Source organism: Gallinula chloropus, assembly GCF_964237585.1.
Source record: "Gallinula chloropus genome assembly, chromosome: 33".
In the NCBI taxonomy this organism is placed as follows: domain Eukaryota; kingdom Metazoa; phylum Chordata; class Aves; order Gruiformes; family Rallidae; genus Gallinula; species Gallinula chloropus.
In genome coordinates, this window is record NC_140118.1 from 174,806 (window position 1) to 193,274 (window position 18,469).

An 18,469-nucleotide genomic window follows, 5' to 3' on the forward strand; every position below is an offset into this window, starting at 1 on the left:
TGTCACAGTTAACTGGGGTTAGTACCAGGCTGACATCTGGCAGACAGCTGATTTTTCATGCACAGAACTGGGAAATAGTGGAAACCAGCAGGTGCTTTTTATTTATTACTTTTTCATTTTAGCTCTTCTAAAGGCATACAGGAGGAAAGAGACACAAGGAACTTCTGCTGTTATTCAGTGTTAGCTGTGTTTTTGGTGCTTTGCCTCTAAAAAGAGCAGTCTCAGATTAGTATTATCCTAAAATAATTCAATTTAAAGGAGCAGCAGAATGCTGGATCTACTTTTACTGCATGACTAGCGTTTTTGAGAGTAGCTCATAGAAAATCATAAACATCAGGGGAATCAGGATAGATTATTTTGTCAGTCTGGCTGCCTGAACATCCAGCCTGGAGGTTTTTACACAGCCTGTAACTGGAAGTTCTTAAAGAGTTGTGGCATCCTGGGAGGGTCTGAAGAGGAGGAATGCTGACGTCCTTGTTCGGCAGAGTCTCTGGATCCCATAAGGCAACAGAGCCCAGAGTTCCAGAACTGAACCACAGGCAGAATGAGCTCCGTGCACTGAACTACAGGGACTGAGGGTGTTCCAGAAGTGAAAGGTGCTGAAGCTGGATGGGCGATACTCTTTTGATGGAATGATAGGTGTATTTTGTAAAGGGAGCAGCAGAGACTTTTCTGGAACATCCTGTATGGTACTCTGTGGAACTCACATTAGAAGCAGTGCTGTAGGATAGTAGTGCATCACATGGAATTGAAATGTACGCAAGCAGACTGATAGATCTTCACAAGTATTGTCTGTCAGTGAAGAATCATGGTGGAAGGGCAATTCTCCTACCAACCTTTTCCAGGTGGCAGTGCTTGATTCAGCCCTTGTCACCACCTGCTTTATTTAGTGGGTGTAAAATTGCTGCTCTCAAGGTATGTGAACCATAAAACATAAAAGAGCATCAGAAACAAAAATGGAAACTAAAGCCATGCAAATTCAGATGTGACCTGAAAGCAGTATTTGAAGAGTGAGGACACTGAGACTGGAATGAACTGGAACTGTTTAAAACTCCCTTTTGCCCGGAGCACACAGCACACATCTCAGGGGTTTGCTGCATTCGGGCTGAGAGGCAGCAGAGCCCAAGGAGCCAGGCTGATGCCTGTCTCAGAAACACTTCCCATGCTGATGTCCATGGCCCTCAGAGCAAGGCCTGCAGTGAAGCGCTGGCTTCTGCCTGCCAGCCCTGGCTGGGCTGACTGGGCCTGAAAGCCCTGGCCCAGCCCTTGCAGAAGGAGTGTTCAGCTCTGCCCCTGCCCGGCAGCAGCCTGGATCTGTCAGGCAGCTCCTGACAGGAATCTCTCCCGGCTGCCTGGATCCTGCCCATGCAGGGAGCTCCAGCAGGCAGCAGAAGCCCCTGCGCTTGGCCAAGGGCCTTGCTGCCTCACGGGGACCCCAGCCTTCAGCTCAGCTTGGTCGCAGCTGGAGCAGAGACTGGGCCTGGCCAGACCCCCATGGCCGCCCAGTAGCCCCATGACCCAGGCCTACAGTTCCCACAATGCCCCGGGAACCACCATGGCCGCCCAGCAGCCTCTGCTCTCTGACTCCCACCATGCCCAGGAACTATTATGGCCGCCCAGCAGCCTGTGGCCCACAGCTCTCATCACACAGCGGGGCCGCTGCTTCCTGCAGTGGGACCGTTAAGAGACACCGTCCCCCAGGCCGGCCCTGCCCCCGCAGGCCCCATGGCTGCCTCCCCAGGGCTGCCCCTGCCCAAGAGGGACAGCAGATAGACAGAGGGATGGCCAGAGAGCAGGACGGGGGGACAAAGAGAGAGAAGAGGCGGAGGGGAGGAGAAAGGATTGACAGGAAACAGAGAAGGGCAGGGAGCAGGAGAGAAACGTCTGGAGAGAGGGAAACAGAGCAACAGGCTGCAGGACAGACAGACAGGGACCAGGAGGGACAGACAGGCAGTCAGGGAGAGACAACATCAGCCAGTGTCTCTGGGCCAGAGAGGGGAGGAGTGAAAGAAGAAGACCAGGCAGCAGAGACAGAGAGGGAAAGAGACAGTTCCTGGTGGGCTGCAGGCTGGGAGGGAGGAATCACAAACTGGGGGCAAGGGTCTGGACAGAGCACTGTGGGGGAGATGAAAACCAGCATTGATGGGCAACTGCCCCAATTCCTGAGCTCTGGTGTGATCTTTGAAACGTCCTGTGTGCTGGAGAGCTGCTGCAGGGAGTGACAGCGACTGCAGAGCGACGCTGAGACCCGCCGGACAGAGGTGGTGACAGTGGCTGCAGAGCAGCCCAGGTGAACCAGTTCTCTTGACTGTCAAAGCTGAGACCCCTAAATGTGGTAATCCCAAGAAAGGGGCACATGCACATGTCGATCGTGTTCACCTCTCCAAATCATGTTACTTGTCACCCCTGGGAGGGAACACCTGAGCCTGGGCTATAAAGGACAGTGAGGAAGTTACGCCTGGGGTAACTGCTACCAAATTCCACAGCGTTCAAAATTCTGCTGTTTCAAGCAAATCCACAAGATGAGCCTGTCCAGCTGAGCCTTGTCTCTTTTGGGAAACTTGGGCTGGTGACCTGAGTTGAAAATGGCTGTGTGATCCCAGAAACCTCAAGGCTTGCCCCAGGGGAAGCCATGGTATCTATAAAGTAGAATTGTCCACTTAACAGGGACAGAAATGGGGGAAAGCAAGGCTTTTCAGGAGGCAGTGGAAGTTCTTCTTTGCTTAAGCTCTGCGTAAGTCGTGTCAGAGAGAGATCCAGCAGCAGCATGGCTTTGTTTCTAAACGCTGTATTGGTAACGCAGGGAAGAGATCCCTGGGTTTCTATCTGAAAGTTTGGAATTCTGGCCTAAGAAACGTTGGTTTAGGAAATAATTTTTTGGTACCAAGATGAGTTTCACTTCTTCCAAGGAAGTTTTTCTCTGTTGTCCCTTTGGAAGCATCTTAAAGAACTGGAGTAAATCTGGAGGGATGCCCCTGCCTAGGGATAGATTAAAATGGTATTGTAATGTGTGGTGTCCCCAGTATCACTTGGTCAGTGGTGAAAATGGCCAGAAAATGGGACCTTGAAATATCCTACTCTGTTTCAGGTGCTGTTGTTTCGTCACAGAAATGAGAACTGGACAGAGAGCGCATATGCGGGCTTGCTCTTGGCATTGCAAAGTGATTTGGATATTAGACAGAGATATGGTTGATGGATTTGGAATACCAGAAGAGAACCTGCACTTGAAGTGAGGAAAAAAATAGAAGGAAAAGGTCTGTTTGTGTTGTGCTGCTTGTAAGCTCAGAAAGGAGGGGGTGTGTTGTGAGGATTCTAAGATGAAAACCGAGTGTGTTTGTTGTAGTGACTGCGAGATGAGAAACACTGAAGCATCAGAGTAAACTACTTTGGAAAAGAAGGATTATTGCAACTTCCAGTGTCTTTAGAGCTAGATTGGCTTTTTTTTTGGATATGGGGTATTTTACTCACATGAAAGCAGCTGATCTCAGTAAAAGAATATTCCTGTTTCTAAGAAGAGGATAAAGTAGGCAATATAACAGTTGTGTTTGGCTTCAGACTGTTCATTGTTCCAGAAAGGGTGATACTGAATACAGCTGTGTTCTTAGGCAGGATTGCTGTTAAGTACCAACCATACCAGCAACCAGGGCAATGAAAGTCCTGTCCTGGAACTTCCAGTCTGGTTTGAAAATACCTGTGTGTGTGTATCTGCATGCTTGACTTTGTAGCTGTGAATAATCCTTCTGAGCTTAGGGCAACAGTTCATACCCATAAAATCATTTGCATGTAGAGCTCCAGCAGTGAGGCCAGAGTTGCAGACTGGGGCAGATGGAGCACACAGAGAGAGATTTAATATCGAGGACAAAATGAGCTCCTGCTGATGGGATTCAGTAGCTTTAGTCCATTAATGACTATTTGATTGTGCAGGACATTTTTCCCCCTGCTACCTACTTTTTACCCAGACTGGGAACTCACAGATGGGTTTTGTATGTAGGAAAGGTTCTGTTGACTATCAGAATTAGTAATCCTTTTTTTTTCATATTACAATGAGGTGTTTTTTGGTAAATGACACCACTTTAGATTTAAATGTACAAAATTATGAACCAGTTGGTGTGTAAAAGTAATGAAAGGGAGAGCAGAATGGCAAAGGGCTCCAGAGATGCTGTTACCTGACAACTGACAAATTATTTGGCACTGAAGTAAAGTGCTTTTAAATCCTGGGTTTCTGGACACTGGAGTTGGTGTAACTTTCATCCCCACCAGTCAATCCTGAGGCCCACATCCCCTAGTAGGACTTTGCTTAGGAGTGCCCTTCCTTTCCTAGCAGTAGGAATATATTTCCCAGTCAGTCTTTGATCTCTGTTCTGCATTGGTGCCTGCTGGGCTTGCAGTGAGGATCAGTCATTCTGCTGCCCAGCATGGCAGCCGTCCTGCTTGTCATAAACTGCAGTTGGGATTCTGGGAGGCAAATCTGTTCCTGGTTTCCCAGACTGGGACTTCAGACAGCGCTTGTGTGTTTTGGTAGGAGAGTGTTTCCTGTGATCAAAAGCCCAGTCTTTCCCCTTGATTTACTAAGTGATGTTCCTGGACTTTGAGGTTAATTTCCCTGTGAAAACCAGGAGTGTCTCAGTGCAGAAAGATCAGGCAAAGATTTAGGATGGGCCTTCTAGATAATGATGAAAATATCAAAAGCAGCTAAAGGACTTTGAGTGTTCCTAATCAATTTTACAATATATTTGTTTAATAGATGTGGAAGTAACATTTATTGAAGAATGCACAAAGAACAGTGTGCAGCCAGAAGAGAACATCGGAGTGGAAGAATGCTGAAGTCAGTCATGATGGAAGGCATGACTGAAGGCTTCAATTTCTTTCTTCATTTCCTAGGAAGAAGAAAAGACAAAGCAGCAGTCAGCATGAACAAGAGCTTCAGGACCCTGCTTATTTATTCATCACAGGAATAAAGAATCTGTCCACACACACAACTGTTAGCAATATTTAGCAAATACATGTGCTGCTACCACCACCACCACATCTTTCTTTACTTCCACAGATGTTAAAAACGTGTATCTTTGGATCCTGTCAGCACGGACAAGAGAGACAGTGTGGATCTGTATCACCGGACCATGGCTCTGTATCAACAGTGGTTCCAACAGGTAGAAAGAGGAGACAGTTCCAGAAAAGCCCCAACTAAATGCTGGAAATGCTCCCTTCTGCACCCTGAATCATTACTTGTTAAAGACTTCTCTCTTCATACACAGAGTTTGCTCCTGACTGACTTGCAGCATCACTCTGAATAGGAGACTTGGGGTTTTTTTTGGTTAAAGCTGAAGTAGGAAACAAAGAAATCAAGTCTCTCTTAATTTAAGCATTACAAGTGAAGTCGCAAAACCTCACAAGCCCCAGGCAACAGAAACACGTCCCTTCCCATGCTAAGCCACATCACTACGCTGGATGAGAGATGGGCCTATTTGTCAGGAATGGCATCCCTGAATCCAAAGCATCCTCAGGGCTGCACAGTCAGAACAGAACGTCCGGTCTAACTCTTTGTCAGATGTGGAAGACAAGGGCCAAAGACCAGATCTTCCTCTTTTGCAAGGCAGGCTGAGAAGTAGAAGGAATTTGCTCTCTACTCAGGCACAAGCAGCTCAAAACCAAATGGATTCAGGGACTATTAAACCGTCAGAGGCAGAAATCTCCCCCTGTGTCAAAATAAAGATGCTCACGACAAAGGTTGTGGGGAAGGACTCCTGACAGACTGAGGTTAACTGCTTGGAGATGGCTGTGGGGGTGGACCCACTGTCTTCCAGATCAAGCCATTCCCTGCAGAAACTGCCAACGACTCTGCCAAGTACAACAAGGGGTTTGCAATACGGAGAAATGGCCTCAGAGTGAAATGGAAAAGTCTTCTAACACAGGCAACTAAGCAGTGAAGAGTAACACCCTGCTAAGTGCCATGTCCAGAGCGCACACACACGCAGGCGGGACTCACGCTCGCTTAACAGTGAGACAAAGTGCTGTAAGACACAGGAAAGAATCACCTGCACTAGTTGGGTTCTGTCGTAATCCTCCTGATGTCGGTAAATGCACTGAGCAAGACCATTATACAGTCTTTCCAAGTGAGAGACGGTGAAGTTCTTAGTTGCCACAGTGGCTAAAGTCAACAGTTGCTGAAGAGAAAATGGAAACAAGTTTAGAATAGCCCCTAAATCCATCATACAAACTGCTGCAACACAAAGAACCAACCTTACAAGCAGCTGGTCGGTGGGCTATTTTAAACAAGCCCTTTGAATGAAGAATTAGGAAGAGAAGCCAGCCTCCTACATCTTAATTCCCCCAAAGATCCAACAGCAGCCTACACCACGTGTGGCAACACAACAGTCGTAGTCCGTTACAGGTGGAATGTTTCCACAAACTCTACATCCTTCCCATAAATTGTTTCCACTGGCACCTTTCAACAACGGGCTTAATTTACAGCCGTCCATGTAGCAAGAATATGTCCCACTTCCATATTAACAACATTGAAATTCGACTTACTCTGAGCTCACTGCCAGCCACAATCCCTGGCCCTCTGTGAACTCCCGCTGCATTACCGACACGAGAACAGCTCGCACCAGTCACAGGGTGTACCAAGGCACCTGGAACGGCACAAATTGCTTCAGTCGGGATTTCTGCTTCTCTGGGTGGGCTACAGGGTCAGTGAATTATCCTGGAATACAGTCTCTCTGCAGGGCCAGAGACAGAACTGTTGCCAGTTATTTCTTCACTGAGAAGCACTTGACTTTTACTTTCTCTCTGGCCAAAGTCACTGCTCCATCAACAGAAGGCACTCGGGCATACAAGAAAAGCACTAGAGAAAAAGGCAGGCTACAGCCAGGGGGGAAATACACCGGCGTTGTCGTGACAGTCTGGCAGGCTAACACTCACTCCCAAGTCATGTAGCTTAGGAAACACACCTTGCACTGCAAACAGGAGCATGTAAGCCTTCTGTTCAACAGGTGACTCTGGGGCCACACTGCTTGAAGTCCAGCTTTTTAACTCACACTGCTCATTACTGGGAAGATACTCATACAATAAAAGGAAGTCAAAGGCTGTTTTCCCATTAGGTACCACTTGAAAAACAACCTGCAGGAGCAAAACACCAGCATCTGCAGAAAGACACGACTTGGGCTTTCAGTAACTACAGGGGCAGCATCTTTACGCAAGAAACACTGTGTGCCGACTGCAGAGAGGTGTTACAGGAAGAATGGAACCAAAGATGGCTCATCAATAGTGTAATCCAAAAGCAGCTTAAATGAGCTGCTTGACCTTTCACTTAGCATTTGAATTTGAGTCTTCAGAACCTTGTGCTCGTTGGCACCCCAGCATTTCACTCTTTCTCAAGCCTGAATGTTCAGGAAGCACCACACTCTCCTTCTCAGAAGCAGATGTTGCCCACCAGAACTTTTTTTTTAGTTTCATGACCATTTTTATGTTGTTCCACCACATCAGAAACTCTCATTCAATCCATGTTACCCCAAGACAAGCCTGTGAAAAGTTACTGATAGAAAAATACCACAAAGCAAAAACTCTACAACTACTAACTTACAGGTACCCACATTTTGTATGTAGAGTATCCTCACCTGCATTGCTTACGGACTCAGGACGTGCAGGAGCTTGATTTAGAAGTAGGTCTTCAAAAAACCTTCTTCTTTCTCCCTCATCAGGACACTGGACATTGAAAACTTCGTCTCGATAAATAAACAGCTGTTTTATCTATAGCCCAAAGAGAAAAGGTATTTCAGATACAAGACGACACATGCTCAGACTCTATTCCCAGAAGATGAGTACCTGTCTAAATTCTAAATTGTCACCTGAGTAAGACACACTGTGAGGAGTTGTCTTCCTGCCCTTTGCAAGCATCTGATGACAGTCACCTCTAGGTAAGCTGACCCCATATTTGAGACAAAATATGTCTAGGATGCTCAGCATGGACTCTTGCTGAATTTTGTGAAGGAATACGCCTACAGATCGATTTACAAGTGACTAAACAGGAGTTGGAATTCAGCTATCGACTCTGTAAAGCTTTCACTTCTATGAAAAATACAAAGTTGCAGTCCATTGTTACAGCGTGACCACCGTACTTTCTCAGTAAAAACATCCCTTTTCAGTAAAAATGTTTTCAGTTTAAATAGGTTTCCCAGTGCCATTAGCCAGCACTACATATTCTTCACTAATGTTCAGACCCAACCACCTTAAACTCATATGAGTTCTTGTCTGAAGATAACAGACAGATCTGCCGAATAAGCAGGAGTGTGTGAGAAGGGGGGAAAAGTTGGGTCAAAGTCAATCCCTTTACTCAGAAAACACTTGAGACAAATGCTTTTGGCATTGCTTTGTCTAAGCAGATTTGAGGAGACCTGGCCAGGGTGCCTGAGTAATAACAGGATGCATTTGTTTTGTACCCCAATGCTTCAAGGAGCTCCAGATGAACAGGAAATTGAATAAAAAGAGAAGGAAAGTATTGATGGCAATACCTCTTTTGGGAGATCTGTGTAACTCACATCCGATGTTGCAAGCAGCAGAACTGGGGCAAATGATGGGATGTCCTGCAGTAGTCGTATAAAGGTTGCTTTCAGTGGCTCTCCAGCAGCATTCCACCACGAGTTGATAAGTGGAATATAAATGATACTTGGTGTCTTTCTTTGAGCTTCCTGCATCACCTGGTAAAATGAAAGCCTGGATAAGAAGACTGAGCCATTTGGAACAGGCTCCTAAGTAACCAGGGATCAGTCAAACGCTCTTACCAAATAGGAGTACATGAAAGCCAAAACACAAAACCAAACCACCCCCAGAACAACTCTCCAACCCAAAGGTAGAATTTTCACCTTGACTCAAAGATAGACATTGTTACACAGACAGGAACAGAGCTGGTGTAAGGAACCTCACAATGTACATGCTGTATGTGGAGGTGTGCCTGAAAAGACAAGACTAACCCTGTCTTCTTCAAGACAGCTTAGTTTGGGTAAATGGTTACATGATGGAGACCAGACCATTTTCAGTTTGGAGCAGGAACACATCTGAGTCAGTTGAGTCTGGAGCAGTCTGAACAGGCAAATACCAACGTGAAAAGATGAGGGCTGATGCTGATGAAGCGGATTTCCAGGCAGAAGTAAACCAAACAGCACACCCAAACCAGGCCACCTCCAATAACAATGAATGTCACTTCCTTTACTAGTTTAGAGACAGTTTGTGAATCCCATGAGCATAAAAAGAGGAGATACCTGTGCACACGTTTGTTCCCATGATGTGTTGCCAGCAAACAAATCAGGCACGTCCAGAGTATAGACAGGAAACTTTTCCAGGGCATGTATTACTGCAGGTGCCAAATGAGAAGTTTGCCCACACCCTGGCTCTCCAACTAGTAAGAACCGTGGCCTCACACACGTTGGCTGGTAACGAGCAGTTCTAGAACAAGGAGGAGGAAAGAACTTTCAGAGTGAAGTGATGAATAGACACACAGCTGTCAAAGGCTTTTCCCTAACCTCCTTTGTTGGTAAAGACTCTCTCTGTTCCAGCAAATAAGAAGCTGCTCTGTGATCAGAAAGACTTTCAAAACCCTTTTTCTTACCAACTCATCCCCTAGCTCCCCTACAAAATCCCACCAATCCTGCTATTTGCTTGTCTGGGTGAAGCAACAGCTCTTGAATCACACAGGGGGACTGTCCAGCTCAAATACACAGACACCAGCTGGTCAGTAACCTGATATGGGGCAGAACAACTGTCACTCAGGACACACGTCTCTAGATCTCTTCACCACCCGTCCACCCCAATTTTCAGCACATCTGAAGTGTAAGTAGCTAGGAGACCTCTGTATCTCTCAAGTGTAGCTGAAATTTGCCTATTCTTACTGGAGGTAAATAGGAAGGAAGGAAGGAAGGAAGGAAGGAAGGAAGGAAGGAAGGAAGGAAGGAAGGAAGGAAGGAAGGAAGGAAGGAAGGAAGGAAGGAAGGAAGGAAGGAAGGAAGGAAGGAAGGAAGGAAGGAAGGAAGGAAGGAAGGAAGGAAGGAAGGAAGGAAGGAAGGAAGGAAGGAAGGAAGGAAGGAAGGAGGGAAGGAGGGAAGGAGGGAAGGAGGGAAGGAGGGAAGGAGGGAAGGAGGGAAGGAGGGAAGGAGGGAGGGAGGGAAGGAGGGAAGGAGGGAAGGAAGGAGGGAGGGAAGGAGGGAAGGAGGGAAGGAAGGAGGGAGGGAAGGAGGGAAGGAGGGAGGGAAGGAGGGAGGGAAGGAGGGAAGGAAGGAGGGAAGGAAGGAGGGAAGGAAGGAAGGAAGGAAGGAAGGAAGGAAGGAAGGAAGGAAGGAAGGAAGGAAGGAAGGAAGGAAGGAAGGAAGGAAGGAAGGAAGGAAGGAAGGAAGGAAGGAAGGAAGGAAGGAAGGAAGGAAGGAAGGAAGGAAGGAAGGAAGGAAGGAAGGAAGGAAGGAAGGAAGGAAGGAAGGAAGGAAGGAAGGAAGGAAGGAAGGAAGGAAGGAGGGAAGGAGGGAAGGAGGGAAGGAGGGAGGGAGGGAGGGAGGGAGGGAGGGAGGGAGGGAAGGAGGGAAGGAGGGAAGGAGGGAGGGAGGGAGGAAGGGAGAACAGTATTAGTAAAAAAACAATTGAGGTGGGCACTGAAACACGTTCCCCGTATCTGAAGTGCACAACTGATTGGTTAAATTACAGCTGTACCCAAAGTATGTGTAAGATTTACTCAGTCCTTCTCATTGTTTGAATTGTGTTTGGCTTTCCTAGTAATCACTCTGCACTAGCACGAAATACATTTGTCAAGAGCCCTTGTTGTGTGCTACACTGTTGTGCCTTTGCTGGCTGAAGTCCAAGATCCCAGAGACATAACCAAGCTCAGCAGGTCAGGTTTCTCTGGACAGCACAGCGACAGAGATTGAGAAAAAGAACTGACCCAACAGTAGTGGCAACAGGAAAACTTTTCAGCTGTTAGCTTATACAAGCTGCACATTAAAATGTCTGAAGATCAGCATAAACAGTTACCCTCTAAGATGGAGGAACTGCCTCTCTTCTCTTCTGGGCTTTTTACGTGGTGGCATTTCTTCAAAGGTTGATGGTGATCCTGGTAGGATATTTTCCAGAGATTAGCATAATAGCTGTTAACAAACCTCCATTTGTCTGGGGTGGAGCAAGTTTATCACTTTACAGACTCTCACCAACGGACAGACTAAACCGGCTCAGGCCTGAGGCTGTCATAGGCAGGACCTCACATCTGCTGGGCAAGCCGAGCCCCAGCGTATATAGTGCTAAACCACTCTGATCTCATGTACAAGTGTGCACTGCAATCCACAGCCAGTCAGGCTAAAACCCTAGGGTTAGAAATCATGGTAGCTAAAGCAGTATTTAGCTTAAACCACTTATACGTGACTTGTGGGCCTGACATTCCTCAGACAGGCATTAGAAGCCTTCCCTTCTGCCCCTAGTTAAATGTTTTGAAGAGCTACCTTGTACATTCAATCTTAGATCCATATTTACAACTGAGAAATAGGATGTTAGCTACTGCCACAAACAGGATGCTGAAGTAGAGAAGGCTGTTGTCGACTGCATATTGCAAGTCATCCACAGCTCCCATCCCACACTCCAGTTTAGAATCCAGAACACAAACTGTGCGTGGTATTCCTGCAATGAAGGTGTGCCCCTGCCTGTTACACAGTGCTGCTGCCATTCCGCTGGAGAGGCTGGTGGATGGTGATGGCACAAATGAGCAGCTTTAGCTTTGGCAGAATGTTAAAGAAGTGAATGCTACTGTTGTACCTTGTTGGTGGTCCTTCCGTAGCGCAGACTCTGTGTGGGGAAATACTCCCTGCAAGGCCTGTAAAATCCTTGCGAGGGAGTTTTCAAGCAGCGGTTTGGCAACAGGACATAGCGCTCGCCCAGGGGAAGCCAAAGCCCTCTGTGAAGCTGGAGTAATCTTCTGCATAGCCACAAGAAAATCCTCTGCTGTTATTTCAAGAGAAGCAACATCGATTGGCAGCTTCTCGTTACTTTCATAGATCTGAGGATAGTGGCGGCGCAAAGCACAGAGGGCAGCTTCAGCACATAAGGCTCGAATGTCAGCACCGCAATACCCTAAGAAACAAGACAAAAGCCAAATGGGACATCAGTCTCAGGCAGCACACCACTCAAAGCCCAGGTTTCTGAAGTGCAATACTGAGAGACTTTGCCCGCAGCCAACAATTCACAGGTTAACAGAGCACTTCAAGAGGCACCGCGCTGCAGACAAGTTTTGTTACATCGCTCGCAGCCTGGTCTCCCACACTTAGGAAGCAGTCTCCTCATCAGAACTTTGCTCCTGAGGAAGATGCCCCAAACCCATTCAACGTTCTCAGAGACACAAAAAGAATATTCACGAAAAGAAAAGAATCTCTTCCCTTCTCCCACGCCGTGCCAGGTGCCTCACTGCCACGCTGTGCAGCAAGGTGCAAGAGCCTGGGTACTGCCTGGTAGAAGCTCAGATTCCTTCGGACTCAGCCACATGCAGAAGCTCACTTTGTTTTCAAACTTACCAACACATCTGTCAGCGAGCTCTTGCAGGAACGTGCCTGGTGGCTGAGGCCTCCAATGTTGTGTGTGAATCTCAAAAATCTCCTTTCTAGCCTGGAAAGAAAATGGTTGTGGTTTGTCCTACGTTTTCTCTTAAAAAAAGCCAACCAAACCAACCAACACAAAAAGCCCCAGATCCTCACATGAATACAAATAGAGAGCAGTGTCTAGGTGGATACAGTACATAAACAAACAGGAACGTCTTTGGGAATGAAAACAAGTTCATTCACTCTGGCACCAGCCTTGGTAAAAGTTTTTCCTAGCAAAAAAGGAATGCTTGTGTGCACAACATTTCTTTCCTTTTCAAGATGTGAAAGCAGTAATTTATAGTTAATTGAGACATTTACTGCCAGAGTCACATACAATCACAGAGACCCAGTACCCGACCTTACTGCCAATGCAGCGTGGCTTTTGTCCAAGTTGTCAACACTGATTTTCACCTGAACTGCTCTGCAATACCGCACTGTGACCCTGGTTCTGTTCTCAAGGACTTTGTCACACCAACATGAAGGCTGAATTTCAATTCTGACCTTTGTATCTGGCAAGCTGAAGAAGAACTCGCGATCAAAGCGTCCAGGTCTTCGTAAAGCAGGATCGACAGAATCCAGCCTGTTGGTGGCTCCGATTACCACCACCTCTCCTCTGCTGTCAAAGCCATCCATAAGGGCCAGAAGAGTTGTTACGACAGAGCTAAGGGAAAAAACAGAATTTCCAGTCACTGGTTTACAACATTTTCTGATATTCTACACAGTCTTCTCCAATGATGACTCAAAAAGAACAAGCTTTTATCAGTGAGACACTGGTTAGCTAAAGACCCATTGGAAGACATAAAGAAACTGATAAGCTAATACAGGCCGTGTGCTCCTATCAAGCTTAGTGAATTGATTTCAATTCTTGTTGAAAAATACTCTGTAATTTAGCAGCAATTACTGGTTTGCAGGATCAATTCCCGTGACACAGCGTTAAACAGGTTCTGGTCTTCTTTTCACAGAGGTCGAGCAGCTTCTATGTAGCTGCAAAAAAGGCACTACCTATGAATCTGGTCTTGTTTGTCGGACCGCACAGGAGCAAGGCCGTCTATCTCATCAAAGAAAATGATTGAAGGTCGCATCTGGTAGGCCTAGAATGGAAACACAGGATCCTGACATCATAATGCAAGCACTATTTTAAGGAGAAAAAATCCTTAAACAGGGGTTTTTTTCGCAGGGTTTTCCCATTTGCTCTATTTCTCTTTCCCAATGCAGGTCAAGACCTCATGCCCCTAAATAACCCAGTGCAAAAGGAAACACTGACAAAACACGAAAGAGCAGGGAGTTCTTCCTAAAAATACTGACCACAGAAGTTTACAGTTACCACTCGGACAGAACACAGGGCACATTTCAGCCTTACCTGATCAAACAATTCACGGAGCTGTCGTTCAGTTTCCCCTGCCCATTTACTCAGGCAGTCGGCACCTTTTCTCATAAAAAAGGCAATTCTCCTGCCACCTCGGCTATATTCGTTAGCCAGCGCACGAGCAACCAGTGTCTTCCCAGTTCCTGGTGGACCGTAGAACAGACAGCCTCTGCAATGAAAACAAAACACAACCCCACAAAACCCCCATTAAATTCACATATGATAACCCCCCTAATGGAAAAATACCTATTACAACCCCCATCCCTAAACTACACGCCTCTTCTCTCCTAACCAGAACTAGCGGCAACAGCTGAAGAGGGAGAAGGCAAAAAGAGATGGAAGTTCCGGGTTCCAACGCAATTTAACAAGGCAGGAAGTGCAATTGATAGAGAGAACGGAGATGTACAAACCTTGAGAGCACATCATAGCATCCCAGAAGGACACTTCCAAAACTGCCGACAAGCTAGCAGGGCAGGTTACAGCACAGCACAGCCAAGCAAGAATAAACCTTAGCACAAAATCCCAGACTGGCCTAACTTGGAAATCACCAGTTCATTCTTCAGTGATATGCTAGAGAGACTGGCATAACTTGGGAATCACCAGTTCATTCTTCAGTGATACGATAGAGAGACCAGCATAACTTGGGAATCACCAGTTCATTCTTCAGTGATATGCTAGAGAGACTGGCATAACTTGGGAATTACCAGTTCATTCTTCAGTGACACGCTGCATTGAAATGCTTGTCTTTGCAGAAGGCAAGATTTGACAGTGAAGCATTGCACTGTCCCCTCAAAAGCTCTAAGTTACTGGATTTGCTCTCCCAGACCATGCATTGCTGATGCTAAAAAAGGTGCAGGTCTAAGGCTGGGAGAGAAAACTGCATTTCCAGATAAATACAGTCATCAGTGAGAACAGCTGAAACGTTGCTGTTTCAAAAAGAATTTCAGTGCATAAAGAAGCCAAACCCTGGAAGACTTTCCTTCCGTTATTTGTAATACTTTCAAACCGACTGAAAGCAAAGAATTTGAAGTCCTACTTCACTGTAGCACAACTGAATTTTGCTGACCAAACACATACAAAGCTAACAATTACATCTCTACTTATTTCCTGACACAGAACTAATTTAGCAGCATAATAAGTGGACAGACTCTTATTTTACCCCAACCACAACCACCACTGCAACGCTGTGGCTGCAATTCTCAAAGTCATGCTTGATCACTTGCAACAAAAGACTCTTGAGAGAGAACACTGGACTTGCAAGCAATGAATTACAGTTGACTACTGGTATAGTATTCCTTCCTGCTTGTAAACTAATCAAGTTGGCTTGTACCTCGAACTCAAAACAAGAACACCCCAAGCCCGCCTTTTAAAGGCAAGGCAGTGACAAAGGACGCCCTTGCTGCACCTGGATTCTAGATTCTACCCATTTTAAATAAATTCTTTTTTACTACTGCTAAGAAAACCCACCAACAAGGCTGAAGAGTTTGAAGCATGGAAACATATTGATAGCTCAGTTGAATACTCTCAGGAAAATGGGTTAATTAGAATGTACACAGTATCTGTTACCTTGGAGGCTGAATTTGGAATCTCTCAAAGACTTCAGGGTAAAGCAGCGGTAAAATGACCATCTCTTTCAAAGCTGAAATGTGGTCAGAAAGACCACCCACACCATCAAATCGTACCTAAAGAGAAAGTCAACAGAGCACATCTCATACATCACAGAAAGCTACCACCTTGACAAGGTTCCATCAGAAAGTCTGTGTCAGCACAAAGAAGAGCTCTGGGCAGTTTTCAAATTGCTTGAGAGCAGAACTGTAAACCCCCTTTCCATTAGGGGGGTTACCCATAGGCAGCACGTGACTGGAAGCTTTCAGAAACACTGCAAACACCTCGCTGGCACGCTGATCTAGCATTACTTACTGAATGGCCTGTTTGCATTGGATCAACATCAGCCTGACTTGCTCCCCTTTTCCTTCGATCTTTCTTGAGGTTTAGTGGAAGGCACCTGATTTGAACGAAGGAGAGGAAGAGGAAGGCATTTGTTAGCATGAAGCTAGAAGATTTTTACATTTATAATGACAGCAGGTGAACCCAGAAGACCACCTAAGTGAGATGAACCTCAAAAAGAGGTAAATATTTGTTCAAATTGGTTTACATTTAATGTCCAAGAGTAAGCAAAGGAAAATGGTCACTCCAGACATGAAGCCAGGCTAACTGACAACTCTTAGCGCTTACGAATACCCATGGCAGACCACACAACACACAGATGAATGCAAGCTGTGAACAAGGAGTTCCACAGATGCAGACTGTGAACTGACCATGACTTGGGTGATAGAAGAACCCCCCAAAGCACACTTCCAAGTACACACTAAGTAATATCAACATTTAAATGAATTCCATCTCAGAATTTCCTTTGAGATCTATTAGTTTCAGACGATTGTTCTCCTGATGAATCTCATTTCAAAGCCGTTACACGATTTCCCTTGTGACAGGGAAATTTCGTGTTTCTTAGGAAGGTAAAATGTTTAACTGTTTTGCAAAGAAATGGCATAAACAAATGATTCATGGTGTCCTCTCTCTCTCACACACATAGAAATGGAGTTTCACCTCATGTCATATATCCACTCTGTGGAAAGTCAAACCTTCTAAACCGGTTTAAAAAGACAGTTTCATGAACCCCTCCTTCTCTGTCTGCTCTTGAGGATGCTGAACAAAGTGCTCCTCATATCTAGCAAGAGACAGCGTGCTCCATGCTCTCGCTGCTTGCAGGATCCAAACCCCTCTGTCATGACTGTGGTCATTTAGAATTTCTAATTTCATTTAGCCTTTTTCTTGGTGAAGGACAGTTTCCTACTCAAACATGAACTGATTCCAAAGAGAAGCCAAAATCAGTACTTGAGTGATTAAGTAAATCCACACAGGGTCTCCCTCTACCTAAATTAGTTTTAAGAAAGTAACTGGTATCCTCCAAGCTTAAAAAGTCTGAGAGCAAAATGTTTTTTCAGAGGGACATTCTGGCTTCAAGTCAAGAAGGAGAGAATTTCAGTTACATCATCTCAGCCCCACCCTCCATAATCACCTCATCGAGGACAACAAATGCTGCATTTCAAATAATTAATGGCTAAGAAAAAGTATGGCCTCCCCCCTCAATACTTGCTTTCCTTCTACCCTTGGACTACCACAGCAGTAATCCTAACGTTCATCTGTAATTCCCACCAATCCAAAACCTCTGGAAGCATTAGTCAGCAGTGTCACTGACAGCACTACTGAGAAATAAGGACCATCACCAAACATTCACGAACCTGTCAGTTCTTTGGCTGCAGGAGTCTTCTAGTCTTTGAGGACTTCCAAATGGGGACCTCTGTCTGGCATCTGAAGAGCAGTCTGAAACTTTGCTCTTACTTTGCCTTGGTTCTGTTGAAAGCAAAGAGAAGTTGAGTGCCCGTATGCATTTTCATTCCAAAACCATCTCACTGAAAGAAATCAGCTCTGAAGAGAAACCCTGCAGAGAGCCTACTTTTCAGTGGTGGTTGATAGTCCTCATCAGGTTTCCTCCTCTCTCGAAGGTGATAAAGCTTCTGAGTATCTTCTTCATCCTTCTCAACACTTTCTTCTGGCAGAACAACTGTACATTGAGATAAGACTGAACTTCTTCAGTACTCTTGTAAATTAAATTCAGAATGCACTACACAGAGGTTCTGTCCTTGCTGAGATGACTGGGTGGCTTCTCATCGGTCTTAGTAACAACAGTTCTGTCATCTTCTTTAGCTGAGGCTTGAGGCACAAAGGCTTCAGCTGCTCTGCTGTTCTGCTCCCCGTGTCCTTCCCCTTGCTCTGCTGGGAGAGCCCTGGGAGGGGCCCAGGTGGCTGTTCCTCCTCTATTTGATTTGGGTGCCTGCCATTGCGTACCCATGCGCTCGTCTGGGCCTGTGCAGGTAGGGCTTGGATGGGCTGACGGCCCTGGGAGCAGCCCGCTGGGGTCTTCTTTGGGCTCCCCCTCCTGCCACTGTGTCTCTGAGCTCCGCTGTGGGGGTGCAGGGTTGGTCCATCACAAAACCTAACACTGGTTGGCTCAACTACCACCACATCCTTTCCTGTCCTTAAGCACCCTCTTGCCTCGTTCTGTCCCATCCAGAAATCTCCTACAAGGATCGCTGGGCCGACTGCCCTCATCACAACCATCATTCCCACTAAACCTTCACATTTCCCCCCTCGCTCCAAGCATAAAGTCAATATGGCCTTTTACATTTTTACCAAATAACCTCATTGCTCATTTAATTGCCCACTGAGCTCTGGGGTGACAGCTCCTAATTACAGGCCTGGACAGCAGCTTCCTCCAATCACCAGCTAAACACAGAAAGGAACACCACTCTCTTCTCCCCTGCTGATCTTCACACTCTGCAGGAGCTTTCCAACCTGCCTTACTTCCTGAGAAGTCTCTCCCTGCTGCTCACAAGCAGGAAAACTGGCACGCTCCTGTTGTAGTGAGATTGCTCTTCCTCCT

At 46.2% G+C, this 18,469-nt stretch overlaps 1 protein-coding gene across 1 annotated transcript; it reads right to left on the minus strand.

The window, feature by feature from the left end:
* Nucleotides 1-4,826: 4,826 nt before the first annotated feature.
* Nucleotides 4,827-17,878, minus strand: LOC311202974 (ATPase family AAA domain-containing protein 2-like; the record flags this gene model as incomplete). Its single annotated transcript, XM_084277611.1, has 12 exons — nt 4,827-4,877; nt 6,036-6,164; nt 6,532-6,632; nt 11,782-12,096; nt 12,534-12,624; nt 13,101-13,260; nt 13,602-13,690; nt 13,960-14,134; nt 15,532-15,647; nt 15,886-16,018; nt 17,440-17,578; nt 17,875-17,878. 12 exons carry the CDS (start codon nt 17,876-17,878, stop codon nt 4,827-4,829), a joined length of 1,503 nt encoding a protein of 500 aa, XP_084133737.1.
* Nucleotides 17,879-18,469: the final 591 nt, after the last annotated feature.